This window comes from Pelophylax lessonae (genome assembly GCF_965119305.1).
Source record: "Pelophylax lessonae genome assembly, chromosome: 1".
NCBI lineage: Eukaryota > Metazoa > Chordata > Amphibia > Anura > Ranidae > Pelophylax > Pelophylax lessonae.
The window spans coordinates 605774495-605793513 of record NC_138768.1 but is presented as its reverse complement, the minus strand read 5'-3'; the positions used below and the strand labels follow the sequence as shown (position 1 = coordinate 605793513).

General features: G+C 48.3%; 1 protein-coding gene across 1 annotated transcript in view; it reads left to right on the top strand.

Annotated features, from left to right (window-relative positions):
* The first annotated feature begins 210 nt into the window (after positions 1 to 210).
* Positions 211 to 19019, top strand: part of PPA2 (inorganic pyrophosphatase 2) — a 70028-nt gene continuing 51219 nt past the window's right edge. The window contains exon 1 of the mRNA XM_082243335.1: positions 211 to 539. Coding sequence (XP_082099461.1) covers positions 380 to 539 — 160 coding nt within the window. The 5' untranslated portion in view covers positions 211 to 379. The remainder of the gene's footprint in view (positions 540 to 19019) is intronic.

The window sequence follows — 19019 nt, the reverse complement described above, 5'->3', positions numbered from 1 at the left end:
TGATGAATAAAATAAAAATAAATGTGGACTGTAAACTTTTGAACAGAAATATGTACATATCTATCGTTATCTACAGACAGAAGCAGGCCAATTCCTGTGTTGCTCTGTAGGGATATAGCGGTGTAGACGAGCAGAGGAAGGTAAAAGCTCCTCACATCGTCAGCTCTTGTCAGAGGTAGAAGAAAAGGCCGCCGGCTAATCAGCGACGAGCGGCCGGTCAGCCATTTTCTGTGGCTTGGCTTTTGTTTTCCCAGCGGCCATGTTCTGGACGCCTCAGCAGCAGCGTGCCGTGCCCTTGTCAGGCGTGTAGATGGCAGTGTCGGCTTGTCCTCCGGTGTCTGTAGGGGCCGCGCCTGACTGCCAGAGGAGGGGATAAAACATGAGCGCGCTATGGCGATACGGCTCGCTTAGGCTGTGCTCAACTGCCTGGATTCAGTGCCTTGGAAGGCCCGTGGCTCTCCTCCGCCGCCTCAGCATGCAACGTTATACCATTGAAGAGAGAGGGCGGCCCAACACCACAGAGTACCGGCTCTACTTCAGTAAGTAGACGCTGCCGCCTCCACACGGAGAGGGGCGTTAGGTTGTGGCACGGTCGCGCTGCGCTATGTATGAGCAGTACTCCTCACAGAATCCCCCCCTCCCCTCTTCTGTGCCCCACGTGGACTGTGCTGCAGCTACGGGTTAGTGTGTCGCTGTGTGCCAGTCTGACAAGCCTGCTATGGTCTCCTGTGCTCCCTTCACTGACCTCACTCACTGCAAGGACAGCAGGGACGTGACCTTCACTCCCAATTAGAAGGATGGCTACACAAGATAAATGGGACTTTCCCATTGCTGGTATACTCTCCATAGACATTGTCTTCTAAATGACAACCTAAACATGTGCTTTATCACCACAAGCTCCAGCTTTATCCCCTTTCTCTGATGTTGCAGTTGGTGAGCATGAGCTCTCTGCTAGCTGACAACTAGTGACTAGCTTCGTTTTGGTTCAAACCTGGAAGTTGCCAATAATTCTGGGCCAATGAGCTTGCAGGAGGGGAATTACGCGCCCTGCCGCCCATGTACACAAAGTGGCAATGACCTCCGATGGACACCTAGCCATGATAGGTCATTGGCTGTATGCAGGGTGTTCTATCAGATCAGCGAATGGAAGTGACCTTCCGTCCGCTGTGTATGTGTTCCACGGGTTCGCTAATCTGACAGAACGGCAACAGCTTACTACACCCAGCTATGTCTTGAATTTCAGAGTAATTTTAGCAATAAAGTGAGCAGATATAAATGAATATAGTCAGGGCCGGACTGGAAATAAAATTCAGCACTGGAAATAATTTCATACCAGCCCAACAGCATAACGTCATTATTTTCTTGTTCATAATTGGGAAAACCATGCATTTTAAAGCAAATTTGAAGAATATTATAGATAAGACAGATCTGAATACACATAGGGTTTTATAGATAAGCAAATTCCGATTAAAGGTGCAGATATGGTACAGGAGAGGTGGTCATAGGCTGTGTGGGCCTGGTACGAGAGATGTCAGAGGCTGCGGGCATGGTACAGGAGGACATGTCAGTGGCTGTGGGCATGGTACAGGATATGCAGGGGCTGTGGGCATGGTGCAGGGGCTGTGGGCATGGTGCAGGGGCTGCGGGGCTTCAGAAGAGTCCTACCCATCCGTGAGGCGCCTTGCATTTAAAAATGGCGCCATCACGTCACTGCGCATGGGCCGTCTGCCCGAGAATGGCCGAGCGCGTAGGGGCTTTCCAGAGCGGCGGCGCATGCGCAGTGTACATGTCGGGCCGGCTGCAGCCATTTTTTTTACAGGTGTCGTTCAGGCAGCCTCAGGACAGGGGGACTTGTCGGCCTACCGAGAAATTTCACGGTATCCTGGTATGCCAGTCCAGCCCTGAATATAGTATACAGACATTTTAAAAGAAGCTGGTCGCCAGTAGTGGGAAGGTGGCGGAGGCCATGTTGGTACAAACCCCGCATTACTCTGCCCTTAGGCTTTCAAAATTGAACATCGAACAGCATCACAGATGTCAATATACTAGATTTTATATGCGCTCACTTTATTTCTAAAATTACGTAGTAGTAAGATGTCCGATGCCGCAGTTCTGTTAGATAAGCGAACCCATGGAACTCATGCGCAGCTGACAGAAGGTCACTTCTATTCTCTAATATGATGGGTTAGCTAATCTGATAGAACACAGCCCCCCCCCCCCCTTGTTTCCACCCCCTACCCTCTGAACACCGTCCCTTGGTTGTACCCTCTACCCACTTCCCAGAAACGCCCCTTTTGGAGAATACAGAGCCGAGCGCACACACACACACACACACACACACACACTATCCCAACAAGCATAGACCCCACTCCAACTCCCACACAGCAACAATGGACTACCCTCAACAAAAGATCCCCCAGCAGCAACAACAGATCTCCCAGTAGCCAGCACCAATAGACCTTCCAGCAGCCAACAACAATAGACCTCCACCTAAACAGTAAATCGCTACCAGCAGCCTAAGCCCCCCCCCCCCACACAAAAACAGATCCCTGCCAGTAACCATCCAGCATCAGTAGACTCTCCAGCACACCCCTTGTCATTACAGAAATTCAGTGCTGGAGGTTCCTGGGACTGCCTTCCCGTCAAAAATAAGCCCTGGCTGTATGTCGCAAGCATTCCGACCCCCTTTGTCTACGTGTGGGGCAGGAAATATACTGCCTGCAACTCATTGGTCCAATAATGACAGCAAACTTCCAGGTTTGGACCACACACTGGCGCAATGGAAGCTGGTGGGTGATGTCGCTGCACTATGGGATTTACAATGTTGTTGGCTGGCAGTGACACATGGACCAGCAAGAGTTTGTAGTCACATGATGACATAGAAAAATGTTAAATATATACGTTTAGATGGCTATTTAGTAGAAAATGTCTGCAGGGAGTATAAAAGCAATAGAGACGCAGCATTTACTAGGTATGTTGTGTAGCCATTCCTTAAACTTAAACTGCTACCCGCCAGGCCTATAGTCAAATGATGGCTGAGCAGGAGCTCTCCCATCCTGGGTGGACATAATACAACCTTTCAGTCATGCGTGCCCTAGGGACCATACTGTAGCACGATCTGTCACCTGCTGTGTCCACCAGACAGTGGATGACCGATCATTGTACCAGGCTGGCCCCTCTCTGTGACCAATTGCAGTGATCACAAGACAAGTTGTACACAATGAATGGCTTTCATTCTTGGCCATTCATTGTGTATTGTGTTGATCTCTGATTGGTTACAGTGATCACTTGGTACAGACAGGCAAGTGTTTCTGTACCATGTGATGGCTGCGACCAATCACATATTTCACAAGAGTGCAAACGGAGTGAATGGATGCCATTTAAGTGAGAACACCCCTCGCACTTTTGTAAATATTTCCCTTATCGTCTTTCAGGACAGGCACTTCTGAGAGAACCCGGCTCCTCCCTCCTTAGGAAACACCGCCCCAATTTATTGGATTTAAGCCTCCCTCCAGCTGGCTGCCTCAGTTCTGGTGTTTCCTCCAGCGGGGAGACACCGTCCAAGAGGAGCCTTAGCTGAAGCCAGGAGGCTGAAGTTAGAGGGAGTCAGGTACTCTCAGAAGGCGGCCAAGAAAGACAGCACCGGGGGGGACCCGCTTACCTGTCGGCCGCAGAAAATTTTTTATCACCACAGCCTCGCTCAGCGGAGTTTCTTGGCTGGGGGGCCCGCTCACCACGCTCGGGGAGAGCGTCCGCCATGGTGCATTCCGCCCCCCGCTTGCGGCGGTGTGGAGCAGCCGGGCCGGATGACGGGGGACGTCACTTCCGGTAGGGGCGGGCACTTCCGGCGGCAAACTGCGACTTCCGGTTCCGGGTCGCGGCGGTGAGCACGCCAGATATGAAAGGCTGGTGCGTCCTGCAAGCTGGGGGACAGCTGCCAGGTTAAGAAGAGCCACTCCAGGAAGCATGTCGGAGGCACATACCTCAGTTACCGCTCCGGGAGATAACAGCACCAGCCACCATAAGGTAAGGAGGCCTGGGGTGGTTCTCCCTTACTTCTCCCACTAGCTCCATTTTCTGTTCCCTTAGAGTTAAGGGGAGTAGGGAGGCTGAGGGTCACACTGTGGGATCTTCTTGGTGATGGTCGTCCCTAGCAACACCCTCTGGTGGGGCAAGCTGTGCAGGCTGGGGAGCATTAGGTAGTGGATTTTAAACTATGCCTTTTATATTTGAAATTACAGAAAGCCTCAGAGAAAAAGCCAGCCCATGTTTCCAAGAAGAGATGCCCTTCCTGCAAAGAGAATATGGGGGAAACTTGGACTAAACCCTTATGCAAAGAATGTCTGGAGAGTTTAGTGAAGGAACACACGGAAAGTCAAATGCAGATTTAGCCACCTCTGTCAAGGAGCTTGCTAGCACTTTCCAATCCTTTAAGGAATTGTTTGCTAACACCCAGCTTCCACAGAGTTCCCCCCAGTCGGCACGGCAGGAAAATGCTCCAACACCGCAATTACTACCCTCTACAAGTGGGGAGGCACCTGCGGGTTCTGTACATCAAGGGGAAGAGTGCAATAGCACACCCCCCAATTCCCCAGGGGAATCTGAGGCAGAGGGGTCGGATGGGGAATCCAAAAGAACCTCTAGATACAAGCTGTCTCTGGAAGAGGTGGAAGGCCTGATAGCGGCTATCCACACCACTCTAGGAATCCAGGAAGAGAAGAAAACATTATCTTTGCATGATCAAATGTGCGCGAGTCTGGGCAAACCAAAGAAAAAGGTTTTTCCAGTACACAAAGTCCTAGTAGACACTATAAAAAGCGAGTGGCAGGATCCAGAAAGGAAACCCTTCTTTTCAGGAGCTCTGAAAAGAAGATTTCCTTTTTCTGAGGATGATTCGGCGGTCTGGAACAAATCACCTAAACTGGACGCAGCCTTTTTGCGAGTCTCCAGGCATACGGACTTGGCTTTCAAGGATATGGGGTCACTCCCTGATCCCATGGATAAGCGAGCAGACTCCCTCCTGAAGAAAGCCTGGGACTCAGCTCTAGGAAATCTTAAGCCTGCCATGGCAATTACGGTAGTAGCCAGAAACATGGAGTATTGGCTAACTCAGATAAAGGCACATATTGAGGCTGAGACTGGTAAGGAGACCATATTATCCTCATTTCCCATGTTACTACGGGGAGTAGCATACATAGCGGATGCCTCTGCGGAGTCGGTGCGCATGACGGCCAGGTCATCGGCCTTAACCAATTCGGCTAGGAGAGCCCTCTGGTTAAAAACTTGGCAAGGGGACGGGGGCTCTAAAGCCAAATTGTGTGGGATCCCATTTACAGGGGACCGCTTATTTGGTCCAGGATTAGAAACCGTCCTGGATCACACGGCAGACCGAAAGAAATCCTTCCCAATTAAACAGGGGAAAAAGACGGGATTCAATAGAAAGTCCTATCCCCAGAAAAATTTTTCGGCTCCAAAGAAATCTGAAGGACAGAAAAGATCCTGGAGTCAAAGAGGGAAGGGCCGCGGGGGGGCTATTTTTCGCCCTCCTGAACAGCCCAAGAAGTCTCAATGACAACCTCACCACTGTGGGAGGAAGACTGGGGACCTTTCTCCCTCGGTGGGAAGAGATCACCTCCAGCCCCTTTATCCTGCAGATAATAAGACAGGGTTATCAGCTGGAGTTCTCAAGCCCCCCTCCTGCCAGAATGTTAATCACCCATCTGCCAAAATGCGAACAGAAGTCCAGGGCCATACTCTCCTCTCTCAAGGAACTAAAAATACAAAACGTCATTCGGAGAGTTTCAGCAAGGGAAGTGGGAGAAGGTTTTTACTCCCACATCTTTGTGGTGATAAAGCCCTCAGGCAGTTACAGGTTAATCTTAAACTTAAAACCCCTGAATCGTTCAATCAGATACAGGAAGTTCAGGATGGACTCTATCTATTCGATAAGAACCATCCTTCCCCCACAGTGCTATATGGCCTCGATAGATCTCAAGGATGCATACCTGCACATTCCCATTGCAGAGAAAAGCCAAAAGTTCCTGAGGTTAGCCGTAAAAACAGGGGAGGACATTCAGCACTGGCAATTTCAGGCCCTCCCTTTTAGCCTCTCCTCGTCCCCCGAATATTCACGAAGGTAATGGCAGAGACCTTGGCATTTATGCGACTACAGGGTTTGTCAGTAATCGCATACCTAGACGACCTGCTGTTGTTCGCCCACTCCCAAGAACAATTGTCCAGGGATCTCCGGGATGCAACACGGATTCTGGAAGACCTGGGTTGGCTACTAAATTTAGAAAAATCCTCCTTAGTACCAACACAAAGGATATTGTTCTTGGGGTACGAGATAGACTCCAGGGTCCAAAAAATCTTCTTACCCCCGGACAAAAAGCAGAAAATAAACAAGGCAGTAGGACAGTTGCAAGCAAACCAAGCGATCTCAGTCAGACAATCCATGTCTATACTGGGGTTACTAACAGCAGCCATCCCAGCAGTTCAGTGGGCAGGCCTGCACTTTCGTCCCCTGCAACTATTCATCCTGGAAGCTTGGGACCGCAGCCAGGATTCCCTGGATACCTTCATACAGATCCCAACCGCAGTGAAAAGATCTCTGTGGTGGTGGAGAAAAGCCGAAAATCTATCACAAGGCCTCTGTTGGGTTCAGATAGCCTCCACCATCATCACCACAGATGCAAGCGGCATAGGCTGGGGGGCCCATCTGGGATCCAAGCTAGCCCAGGGGACCTGGGGACTGGAGGAAGCAAAACAATCCTCCAATTGGAGGGAATTGAGGGCGGTAGAGTTAGCCCTCAGAGCCTTCCAGGAGGACTTGCAGGGACACCGAATTCAGGTACGGTCAGACAATGCCACAGTGGTAGCATATCTAAACCGACAGGGGGGAACCAGAAGCAATCTCCTATGGGGTCTGGCAAAGAAGATCTTGCAATGGGCCGAGGTCCAAGTTCTCTCTCTTTCGGCAGTTCATCTCAAGGGAGAGTTAAATCAACTAGCTGACTTTCTCAGCAGAAAGACGGTAAGAGAAGGAGACTGGACGTTAAATCAGGAGGTGTTCAATGGAATTACCCAGAGATGGGGAATGCCAAACATCGACCTGTTTGCCTCACGGCAGAACACAAAGACACCTCAATATTTTTCCCTGAGCAGATGGGACGGAGCTCTAGGGGTGGATGCTCTAGCTCAACCCTGGGTGTTCCCCAAATCCTATGCCTTCCCCCCACCAGTGCTAATACCAGCGGTCTTGAGGAAGTTTCAGGAGGAAAGTACGACGCTAATACTTATAGCACCACATTGGCCGAGGAGACTGTGGTTCTCGACCCTAAATCGCTTAGCGGTAGAGCCCCCCTGGTTGCTACCAGTGAGAGAAGATCTCCTCTCCCAGGGCCCAGTACTCTGTCCTCAGACACAACATTGGAACCTTGCAGCTTGGCTACTGAAGAAGAACTGTTAAAGAGCAAGGGTTTCTCGGGCCAACTGGTGCAGACTCTGCTAGGAAGCAGGAAGAAAGAGACACAGAGCATCTACCTAAAAAACTTGGAAGTTTTTTAGAAACTGGTGCAAAGCAAGCTCTTTAGACGTAGGAAGTACAGTATCAGTACTCGAGTTCCTACAAGAGGGGGCTAACAAAGGGTTAGCCATCAGCACCCTAAAAGGCCAAATTTCAGCCATTAGCGTATTCCTCGAAATACCTTTAGCAAAAGATCCCTGGGTGATCCGTTTTTTCAAAGCCCTGAATAGGCAAAGACCAACAGGAAATCTCCCATTTCCAATGTGGGATTTGTCTTTAGTTTTGCAGGCTCTCATTAAAGAGCCATTTGAGCCATTGGAGTCTTGTTCGGTGAGAAATTTAACCCTCAAGACAGTTTTTTTAGTGGCAATCACGACCGCCAGGCGGGTTAGTGAGCTAGAGGCCCTTTCGGTTAAAGCACCTTTTTTACAAATTTTTGCAGATCGGGTTATCTTTAAAACCGATCCAGCGTTTCTACCCAAGGTAGTCTCAAGGTTCCATAGAGACCAGGAGATAGTGCTACCGACATTTTGTTCAGAGCCTGTGAGGGAACAGGAAATTCGTTTTCATAGTTTAGATGTCAGAAGATGCAATCTGCAATACCTAAACATCACGAAGGAGTTCAGGAAGTCAGACTCTTTTTTTGTTTTATTTAATAGTTCAAAGAAGGGTACTAAAGCGTCCAGGCGTTCAATAGCCAGATGGCTTAGATTAATCATCAGTGATGCTTATAGGCTTTCCGGTAAGGAGGTCCCTATGGGTATTAAGGCGCACTCCACAAGAGCAATGGCGGCCTCTCAGGCGGAAAGAGCTGGTGCTACCCCGGAGCAGATCTGTCGGGCAGCAACTTGGTCCAGCTACACAACTTTTTCCAAACACTATAGACTGGACCTGCTATCCGCTAAAGATCAGGCTTTTGGGCGAAAAGTCCTGCAAGCGGTAGTCCCACCCTGAAAGTAAGTACTCTCTTATCCTCTCAGAAGTGCCTGTCCTGAAAGACGATAAGGGAAAATTAAAGTTACTTACTGGTAACGTCTTTTCCAGTGGTCTTTCAGGACAGCACTAATACCCACCCGAAGAAGGTCTGAATATAAGATGATCAGAGGATGGAGGTTAGTATGATATATCTTTGTGTCTCCCCAGTGGCCGGAGGTACTCGTAAAGAACTGAGGCAGCCAGCTGGAGGGAGGCTTAAATCCAATAAATTGGGGCGGTGTTTCCTAAGAAGGGAGGAGCCAGGTTCTCTCAGAAGTGCCTGTCCTGAAAGACTACTGGAAAAGACGTTACCAGTAAGTAACTTTAATTTTTTTTATATCTTTTCATGTGACAACACTGAAGTAACAAACCTTTGCTACAATGTAAAGTAGGGAGTGTACAGCTTGTATAACAGTGTAAACCGCTGGCAACAAAAATGAGTACACCCCTAAGTGAAAATGTCCAAATTAGCCCTCTTCCATCCCCGGTGTCATGTGACTCGTTAGTGTTAAAAGGTCTCAGGTGTGAATGGGGAGCAGGTGTGTTAAATTTGGGGTTTTCGCTCTCACTCTAACTGGTCACTGGAAGTTCAACATGGCACCTCATGGCAAAGAACTCTGAGGATCTGAAAAAAAAATTGTTGCTGTATGTAAAGATGGCAAAGGCCAGTGATGAAGAACCTTGGAACTACACTTCCCATGATGCTCAACTACACTGCAAAGTGCATGAAAATCATGGGAAATGTAGTTCCATCCTGGGATTTCAAGGTTTGCCATCACTGGCCTAGGCTATAAGAAGATTGCCAAGACCCTGAAACTGAGTTGCAGCATGGTGGTCTACAGCGGTTTAACAGGACAGGTTCCACTCAGGACAGGCCTCGCCATGGTTGACCAAAGAAGTTGAGTGCAACTGCTTATCGTCGTATTCCAGAGGTTGTCTTTGGGAAATGGGCGTATGAGTGCTGCCAGCATTGCTGCAGAGGTTGAAGGGATGGGGGGTCAGCCTGTCAGTGCTCAGGCCATACGCCGCACACTGCATCAAATTGGTCTGCATGGCTGTCGTCCCAGAAGGAAGCCTCTTCTAAAGATGATGCACAAGAGAGCCTGCAAACAGTTTGCTGAAGACCAGCAGACTAAAGGCCCGTACACACGTGCAGATTGTCGGCCGAAAAGATTTGGCCGACGACCGATCGTCCGATTTTCGGCTTGTTAGTATGATGCTGCCGACAGCGCACTTTCGGCCGAACAGAATCTGTCGTGCAAGCATTAAAATTTTTGTATGCCGACACCAGAACGGCCGATTGTTCGCCAGTCAGTACAGAATTCGGCTGACAGACAGCAGATTTGCAAGACTGGGCATGCTCAGAAAAGAAAAAAACACAGGGAAAGTTAACCATCACATGACATCACTTCTGCAGTCGGCGGACAAAATTCGTGTGCAGTCTTTTGCACTTTTCAGCGGACACGACAGCCCGGGTACAAAAGACGGCCGATCGGTACGTGTGTACGGGGCTTTAGGACATGGATTACTGGAACCATGCCCTGTGGTCTGATGAGACCAATATAAACTTATTTAGTTCAGATGGTGTCAAGCGTGTGTGGCGGCAACCAGGTAAGGAGTAGAAAGACAAGTGTGCCTTGCTAAAGAAGCTAACGTTCACATTTGAATCAGGCTTGTAGCAGAGCTGTAAATAGGAGATCATCATTTAGGAATTACCAGGACCACCCGAACGCGAACGGATGGGACCCCGCTGGACATCTACTGCCAAGCTCTACTGATCCACTTGCCGTAAGGTATTGGGGGTCTACACCTTCTGGTGAGTTGGAATTACCTACACTATATTGCACCAGCACGGAGGGTGACGCCACCATTGCACCATTTGAATATTCCCTATCTGACCGTTTTTTGGACACTTTACCGCAGTTATTGCTTTAGACTAGTTGGACACATATCGCCATTTTCCACCAGATTTTTTCCCTGCCTTTATCTATGAACTTTAAGGAAATTTAGTAGTCTATCTTTCTATATTTTCCACAGTTGGTTTTAAATAATTTATTATACAACTAAATGTGTTATTGGTTGCACAGTTATGCATGCACTGTTTAAGCACTTTATATGTGTATATGCTGTAATGGTATATACAATCTAGGTAACAGGGATAGGTAGCTGAGAGGCTATCCAGCACGGATTTATGAGTTATTGTTTTTTTGCAACACATTATAGCATTAATCACTTTGCCTTTAATAAATCACTTACTACAGGGCATGCGCTGTGGGTAATATTAGTATTACATTCTCTTTCAAAGAAGCTAAGGGTAAGTGGACTGACCAAGCATGTCTCCAGACCTAAACCCTATTGAGCATCTGAGGGGCATCCTCAAACAGAAGGTGGAGGAGCGCAAGGTCTCTGACATCCACCAGCTCTGTGATGTTGTCACGGAGGAGTGGAAAAGGACTCCAGTGGCAACCTGTGAAGCTCTGGTGAACTCCATGCCCAAGAGGGTTAAGGCAGTGCTGAAAAATAATGTAGTCACACAAAATATTGACACTTTCCCTATCGTCTTTCAGGAGACCCTGGCTCCTCCTTTCTCAGGAAACACTGCCCTATTTACAGATTGAACACTGGACTGTGTTTCCTGAGGGAGCGAGCGCTAAGGCTCTCAAGGGCGGCTGAGAGCTGGGTAGTGACTCGGGTTACCTTAGCCGCCTGTCGCCACCAGCTCCTCTCAGTGGAGATCCAGGCTCCGCTCTCCATGCTTGGGGAGAGCAGGGCGGAAGTGCAGCCAGCCTCCCGCACTTGCAGCCAGCCTCCCGCACTTGCAGCCAGCCTCCCGCACTTGCAGCCAGCTTGGAGCTGCCGGGCCGGATGACGGGCAACATCCTATCCGGTAGAGGTGGGCACTTCTGCCGACAGCCACGGCTTCCGGTTCTGGCCACAGTATGGAAAGCGGGCCAGACAATCGGCTGGTGCATGTCAGCAAGCTGGGGGACAGCTACAGACACTCAGGCGAGATTACTTCAGGGATTTGTCGGAGGCACAGGCCTCAGGGACTGCTCTTACTGAAGCCGTACCAGCCAGCTTAAGTTAAGGAACTTTTGGGGTGGTGTTCCCTTACTTTTCCCACTTAGTCCACTGTGCTATTCCCCCTTAGTGGTCTAAAGGGGGGAAGAGGGAGGATTTGTGGGGTAACTGTGGGATCTTGGTGGCGGCGGCCCCAAGTATCACTCCCTATGGGGCATGCTGTGCTGTGGCCGGGGGGGGGGCCCTTTAGGTCCTTAGTCAGTATATGTTTCTTTTGTATTCCAGAATAAGGCCTCAGAAATCCAAATTGCCACATAGCTCTAAGAGAAAATGCCCATCATGCAAGGCTACTAGGGGAAATCCTGGACCAATACGCTTTGTAAAGACTGTTTGGATAGCCTAGTCAGGGTATGTGCGGTGGAACAAAGTACGGATCTGGCTGCATCTGTCAAGGAGCTTTCTAGCACCTTTCAGTCATTTTAAGGATTTATTTTCTAATTTACAGTTTCCTCAGCCCCAGAGCTCCCCTCAGCTGGTACAGCAAGAGAATGCTCCGCCCCTATCGGTGGTATCCTCTACAAGTGGGAAAACACCGGGGGGTACTGAAAAACAGGGTGAGGAATGTGATGGTACACTTTCAAGCTCCCAAGGGGAGTCAGAAGCAGAAGGGGTGGACGGTGAGTCCACCAAAGCTTCTAGATACAAATTAACCCTTGGAAGAGGTGGAAAATCTGTTGGGAGCCATCCACCCCACCATAGGATTTCAGGCGGAGAAGGCTTTCTCTTCATGACCAAATATAGTTTAAGCGAGCAAAGGATGGTCTGGCTGGCTGGCTGGCTGCTGTCTCCCAGGCTGCTCTGGCTGGCTGGCTGGCTGGCTGCTGTCTCCCAGGCTGCTCTGGCTGGCTGGCTGGCTGCTGTCTCCCAGGCTGCTCTGGCTGGCTGGCTGGCTGCTGTCTCCCAGGCTGCTCTGGCTGGCTGGCTGGCTGCTGTCTCCCAGGCTGCTCTGGCTGGCTGGCTGGCTGCTGTCTCCCAGGCTGCTCTGGCTGGCTGGCTGGCTGCTGTCTCCCAGGCTGCTCTGGCTGGCTGGCTGGCTGCTGTCTCCCAGGCTGCTCTGGCTGGCTGGCTGGCTGCTGTCTCCCAGGCTGCTCTGGCTGGCTGGCTGGCTGCTGTCTCCCAGGCTGCTCTGGCTGGCTGGCTGGCTGCTGTCTCCCAGGCTGCTCTGGCTGGCTGGCTGGCTGCTGTCTCCCAGGCTGCTCTGGCTGGCTGGCTGGCTGCTGTCTCCCAGGCTGCTCTGGCTGGCTGGCTGGCTGCTGTCTCCCAGGCTGCTCTGGCTGGCTGGCTGCTGCTGTCTCCCAGGCTGCTCTGGCTGGCTGGCTGCTGCTGTCTCCCAGGCTTCTCTGGCTGGCTGGCTGGCTGCTGCTGTCTCCCAGGCTTCTCTGGCTGGCTGGCTGGCTGCTGCTGTCTCCCAGGCTGCTCTGGCTGGCTGGCTGGCTGCTGCTGTCTCCCAGGCTGCTCTGGCTGGCTGCTGTCGTCTCCCAGGCTGCTCTGGCTGGCTGGCTGCTGCTGTCTCCCAGGCTGCTCTGGCTGGCTGCTGCTGTCTCCCAGGAGGGTATGTCTGGCTAAAGAATGGAAAGAGGACACCCTGACTTTGTGCATTACTCAAATGGAGTTTATTAAAAAGGAATGAGAAGAAATATACTCAAACATAAAATAAATTTGTTAAAAGCGTATCGATTCGCAATGGACCCAAAGCAACCAGGTCATCAGGACAGTGTCCAGCATTCCGGAGGACCTTCCAAATGGCTGACACATTTCGATCTTCAGAGCCAGTCTATCGTGATGCACTGACACATATAAAGGAAGGGGCTTGTCACATGGTCTCAAAGCCCCTCCCAAAAGTGGGTGAACATGTGAGTGGTGTCAAAGCAACACCACCTAAAATATATTGAAATGATACAAATCATCATAATACTTTTAACAGCAGCAAGAGTTAAAAGCAAATAATACCCCGATTTCATAATTGACAATTACACAGATGTAGGTACCTCTGCGAAAAAAAAAAAAAGAAATCCTTAAAAATTGGCTGGCTGGTACACGGGCTGTGGGTGGCTGGCTGGCAGGTGCAGGGGCTGTGGGTGGCTGGCTCGCTGGTACAGGGACTGTGGATGGCTGGCTGGCACCTTCCTCATTACTATACTACCTACTTCTTCCCTTTTTAAATGACTGTACACATTACAATTTGATTATATAATCTCCCTTCGATCTAGCATCACATGGTTTTCATATTCTATAGTTTTGGTAAATTTTAGTTAATCTAAATGAAATTTTGTAGCAGAGAATGTACAGATAGCCTAGTCTATGGGCATCTTTAAACAAGTACATGGGAGGGAGTGGTCAGTCCCCGTTCACATCTCTGTGTAGCAGAAACTCTAGTTCCTGAACGGTGTGTTTTTTTTTTTTTTTGGGAGCGTTTTCAATCGTCATGCATAGGGCACCCTATTTACTTAAGTGGACTGCCCTGCGTGCAGCAAACATACCAAAGAAGCTCCAGAACTTTCTTAGAGTGGAGCGTGGTGCATTTTTTTACTGCACATTTTGGTGCTCTTTCAGCACGTTTGTTGCATTGCAGACGCGCACCTGCTATCTGCATTTTGGGTGCCAATAACATTTAATGGCAATGCACATTTGCAGTGCCTTTTCTGTGCAGATTGTCTTGACTTCAGAAATGCGCCGTTGTGAGCCTCTCTGTTTTTTTGTGTAAACGCACCAATTTCGCTTTCGGGTCCTGTTCACTAGTGTAGTGGGAGGGTACATTTCTTGGCTTCTTTATCCTGTTTCACACATAAAGCAGCCCATTGATTTCAATAGGCTGCCCTACACATGGTAAAGTAGCTCATGGGACATTTTTGTGCATTGTGGCTTGCACATTTTTACTGTGAAATTTGCTGCGTTTGATCCTCCTTTTTCCACAAGACAAAATGTGTGTTTGTGTTTTTTGGGGTGCAGTTAACAATTAATGGCTCCAAAAGCATGACTAGTTAATTTTAGGTGTAAAAAGTGGCCATACACTCAGATTGTACAGTCACTGTACAATTTCCTTTAGATTTACCAGATGTATATAATAGGAGGACACCCCTATCTATCCAGTCACATTGTAGCCAATCAGGCAGGCCCTTGCACTACATTGCTGATGGTAGATTGTACAATCCGATTGTATAGTATGGTGAGCTTTAGTATGGTGAGCTTTAGAGACTTCTAGGGACACACTTCTCATGTTTTCAATACTACTGATCCACATTTGATGTTATGTGATCACCTAGCTCTTGCACATTGTGCTAAATGAACGATCTACTTAGGATGAAGGTAAAGTACAAAACTATCAATAGCTGTGTATTTAATGAGAACCGTGCAGACATTGCCTGTATTGGAAAATAATGTAACTGCAGAAGTGGGTGGAATTAATCTCCTGGAGAGGGAGGGCAGGTGCAGGGGGTGTGGTAATGAGGTCAGCTGGTGAACTACTTCCTTTAACGTTATTTCCATCAGAAATACCAGATTTTCAATCCTAGATACCAGATAACTGGACAGGTAATGGGAGTTTTCTACAGGAGGCTGAGGTAAATCCTGTCCTAAAAGACAAAGCTTTTTCTCTTCTGCAACAGAGGCCACAATACAGGGAAGCTGGAATTTAGAAAAATAAAAGGGTGAACTTGGCCTTAAAGTGTTGTCTCGTGTGTGTGTGTTTTTATTTTATATAATAACAAACATGTTATACTCACTCACCTACTCTGTGCAGTTGTTTTTGCACAGAGTGGCCCGGATCCGCCTCTTCTTGGGTCCCTCTTCTGTGCTTCTGGCCCTTCCCTTCTGTTGAGTTGCCCCCACAGCAAGCTGCACTCGAGCCGAGTCACTTTAGACACGGAACCGGGAACCAGCCCCCCCCCCCCCACCTCTCCTGATTAGCTATCTGACAGCAGCGGGAGCCAATCGCGCAGCACTACTGTCTTAGCCAATGAGGAGGGGAGTCCCAGGCAGTTGATCCAGCAGAGTACTGTGAGCATGGAGCTCCCAAAGATCCCAACACTGTTCAATTCGGGAACACCTGCAGGACAACCATGTCTGGCCTAAACAATACTCCCCAGATTCCTCTTGTATCGAGGGCTGGACAGGAATGGTATAGAGTGTGGATGTGCTCCCCCTACTAGATAAAATATCTGCTTAAATTAAATTTGTTTAGGAAGAGGAGACTTTGAAAGATCATTTTTTACTTTAAAAGGGATTTAAAGTTTTTTTTTTTCCATTTTTAAAGTCTTAACCGGTTTATTCTTGCCTGCCCTGTGCAATAAAATTGCAATCTTCTCGGATCCCCCACTGGCGCTACTGGCTCCCTTCTCTTCTCAGTTGGCCACCGTAGGAAGGCACTTTCTATTGTGGCACACCTGTGGGCTTGATCGTGAGCTGCCCTGCCTTTGTCCATATACACACACACACAGCATGGCTCGGCCCTGCCCCCCCCCCCCATTCTCTCCTCACAGAATGTGATTGACCGCAGGTGGAGCCAATGACTCCCGCTGCCTCAGCAAAGCCTGTCAGACTGGGAAGTTTGAGGGAAGAGCTGTTGCAGATGGGCACAACGCTGATACTAAACACATGTACTGTAGCTGCTGACTTTTAATATACAGACACTTACCTGTCCAGGGAGCCCACGTTGTTGGCACCCCGTCCTTTTTCGGATCGGCTGCCAGGTGCTGCTGCCGCCACCATTCGTTGTGCGCTTTCTAATTGGCGCGGCGGGGGAAGGAGGGGGGCCAAACTTCTGAGGGACGGCGCTGCCTCCTGGAAGTGGAGAAGGGTACCCCCCGAAAGGTGCCAAATGTGGCACCGGAGGGGGAAGGAATTAAATTGGCGGAAGTTCCACTTTTGGATGGAACTCCGCTTTACACAAGTCTGACATGTAATTTGCTGGCTTGTGACGGAAGAATGCCCATATTTTCTTGTAATGGCTCAGCAGCTTTAAAGGGTTCGATCGCCTTCTATATAATATAAATTTTAAAGCGCTGTCTAGTGCCCCAGTAGTTTCCAAATCATTAGGTACAAAAGTGACTACTGCGTATGTTTAATATTTTGGATTTAATTTGTGTGTTTGGATAGCAAGGAGCAAAATGGCTAAAAGAGAATCTGTAGGGCTTTTAGTTATTTAAAAAAATCCCAAATGCACAGTCCAGTGTGATTTTGTTGCTCTTGATTTATGTAATCCAAAACCTGGAACTGAGTACAGTTTCTAACCATGTTATTAGTGCGTCATCCACAACAAGTTGTTTTTCCTCACTTTGATTTTAGGTTCAAGAATGTTTTCAATTTGCATAGTTACATAGTTAGTCTGGTTGAAAAAAAGACACAAGTCCATCTAGTTCAACCAATAAATGTTTCATTTCTTCGGAGCTCCAGTTACATTCCCTCGTTTGGTTGTGGCAACCCCAAGAGGTATAAATACCCTCCGTCATGAAGCCCTATCTGAAAGAGAACAAGAAATGTGGGAGCTGTCTTCAAATGTATAGGTTACTTGGATATCACCCCAATTCCAGCAATCGCTACCTAGTGAACATTGGTTGACTCCCATACAGGATGGTACTTCAGATTATTTATACAGAACTGGCTGCATACATATTTATGGGCAGTGAATCCCAATTTATGGGCAGTGAATCCCAAGTAATAAAGGTTAGGATGACAACCCCCAGAGCCTATTACATCAGCAATGTAAACACCTTGTTTCAAATTTTGTTGGTTTATTTTCAAACCCCACACCGGGATCAATGTTCTGTCCCATTGAATACAAACTAGGAGGGGATTCTGTTATGCTCACCTAGTTATAATAAGACTCATTAATGGTACAAAATCTTCAGGAATTAGGCCTCCTGGTGCCTCCAAGAGCAAAAGCTCACATTCTATACCTTCTACATAACTGCTCTTTCCACACACAGAACCCCTATGCGGCTCTTCTCCCAACCTTGAATAACAAAGGGGAAAGACACAGAAGAATGCATGCCATAACAGTCTGGGACTGCATGTTAAAAGGACACCCCTGCTTTACAACCATCTTTTCTGCTTCTTAGTCTGTGTATAAGGAAAAATGCAATTTGGAAGATTTTCAGTCCCCCATCAGATCCTGTTTGGTTTTTAAATTTTAAATGTGATTGGTGATGATCGAGGGAGAAATATATGCTGCATGGATTTCGGGGTGTTGACCCCTACTGCCCTCCTACTGAACTAATTTTGTGACAGTCCTGATGTAGTGGAATAAAGAGAAATCAATATTCTTCATTTTCACTAGGGCTTTTTTTTTTTTTTTTTTTTTTTTTTTTTGTCATTTGTGCCAAGTTTCCATTTCTGTTTTTTTTGACTACCCCAATTTTTTTTTTATTTTTTTTAATCCTTTTGTTAATCCTTTTGTTTAAGGGTGAAATTTTGTAGGAAGAACCCTTCTTTTTAAAGAAGTATAGCCAAAAAAGCTTTTCTTCTATCGATCATAGAAGTGCAGTTTTGTTCTGCACATCTGTGACCCGTTTTCAGCTGACAGTGGGCTAAAGTCTGCTGTCGAGATGTTACTGAGCCGGTTCAGGCTCTGAAAAGATCCCAACTATATGGTTGGGATCCACCCAAATGCCTAGACCTGTACCTGGCACAGCTGGGTCCACCAAGAGGCTGAGCCAGCCCCTCCTGCCCCCTCTACAGCCCAGCGCTCAAGTGAGTGATTGGGGGGGGGGGGGCAGAGCAGAGAGCCCAAGCTGAAGCTTGGAGGCACAAAAAACTCCCCCTGCCAGAGCGTCCAGGAGCAGCTGCCTTTTTGGCAGAAAAAATGCTTGGCGTGTGTAACATGTCTAAACGCGTGGTACATTTAACACTTCAGCGTTAATTTAATTTTAATGGTCAGATATAATTCTAGCCAATGAAATGAAAACGCCCAATCGCTTAAGGTGTCTAAACACATTTGAAAGTGTCCAGAATATTTATGCCAAAATGCAGCTGCCAGGAGGAAAGGCGTGCAAAAGGCCAAATGGTTAGGATCTATTACTTTTTATCCAAAGAGGTGTTACTTTTTACCCAAAGAGGTGTGTGTGTGTCTGTGTGTGTGTGTGTGTGTGTGTGTGTGTGTGTGTGTTTTTTACATTTTTTTTTGTTGCATATTTCATGCTCTCCTTCTGAAGTCTGTGGGGTCTAAAGCACATTGTTTTGCACTAAAAGAAGCACCTGCATGGACGCGCATTGTATAGGTGTGACAATAGACAATATAGTTCCTCTAGTCATGTGACAGCTGAAGTGCAAATGCAGACAAAGTGCCCTTTCACACAGGCTTACCGATCAGGTCTGGTCAGTTTTCAGGCGGACTTGATCGGCCCCTCCATTCACCCCTATGCAATGGCGGATGTCAGCGGTGACATGTCCACTGACACCTGCCGCTAACCGATCTGATCCTGCCCGCCAAATCCAGACAGAT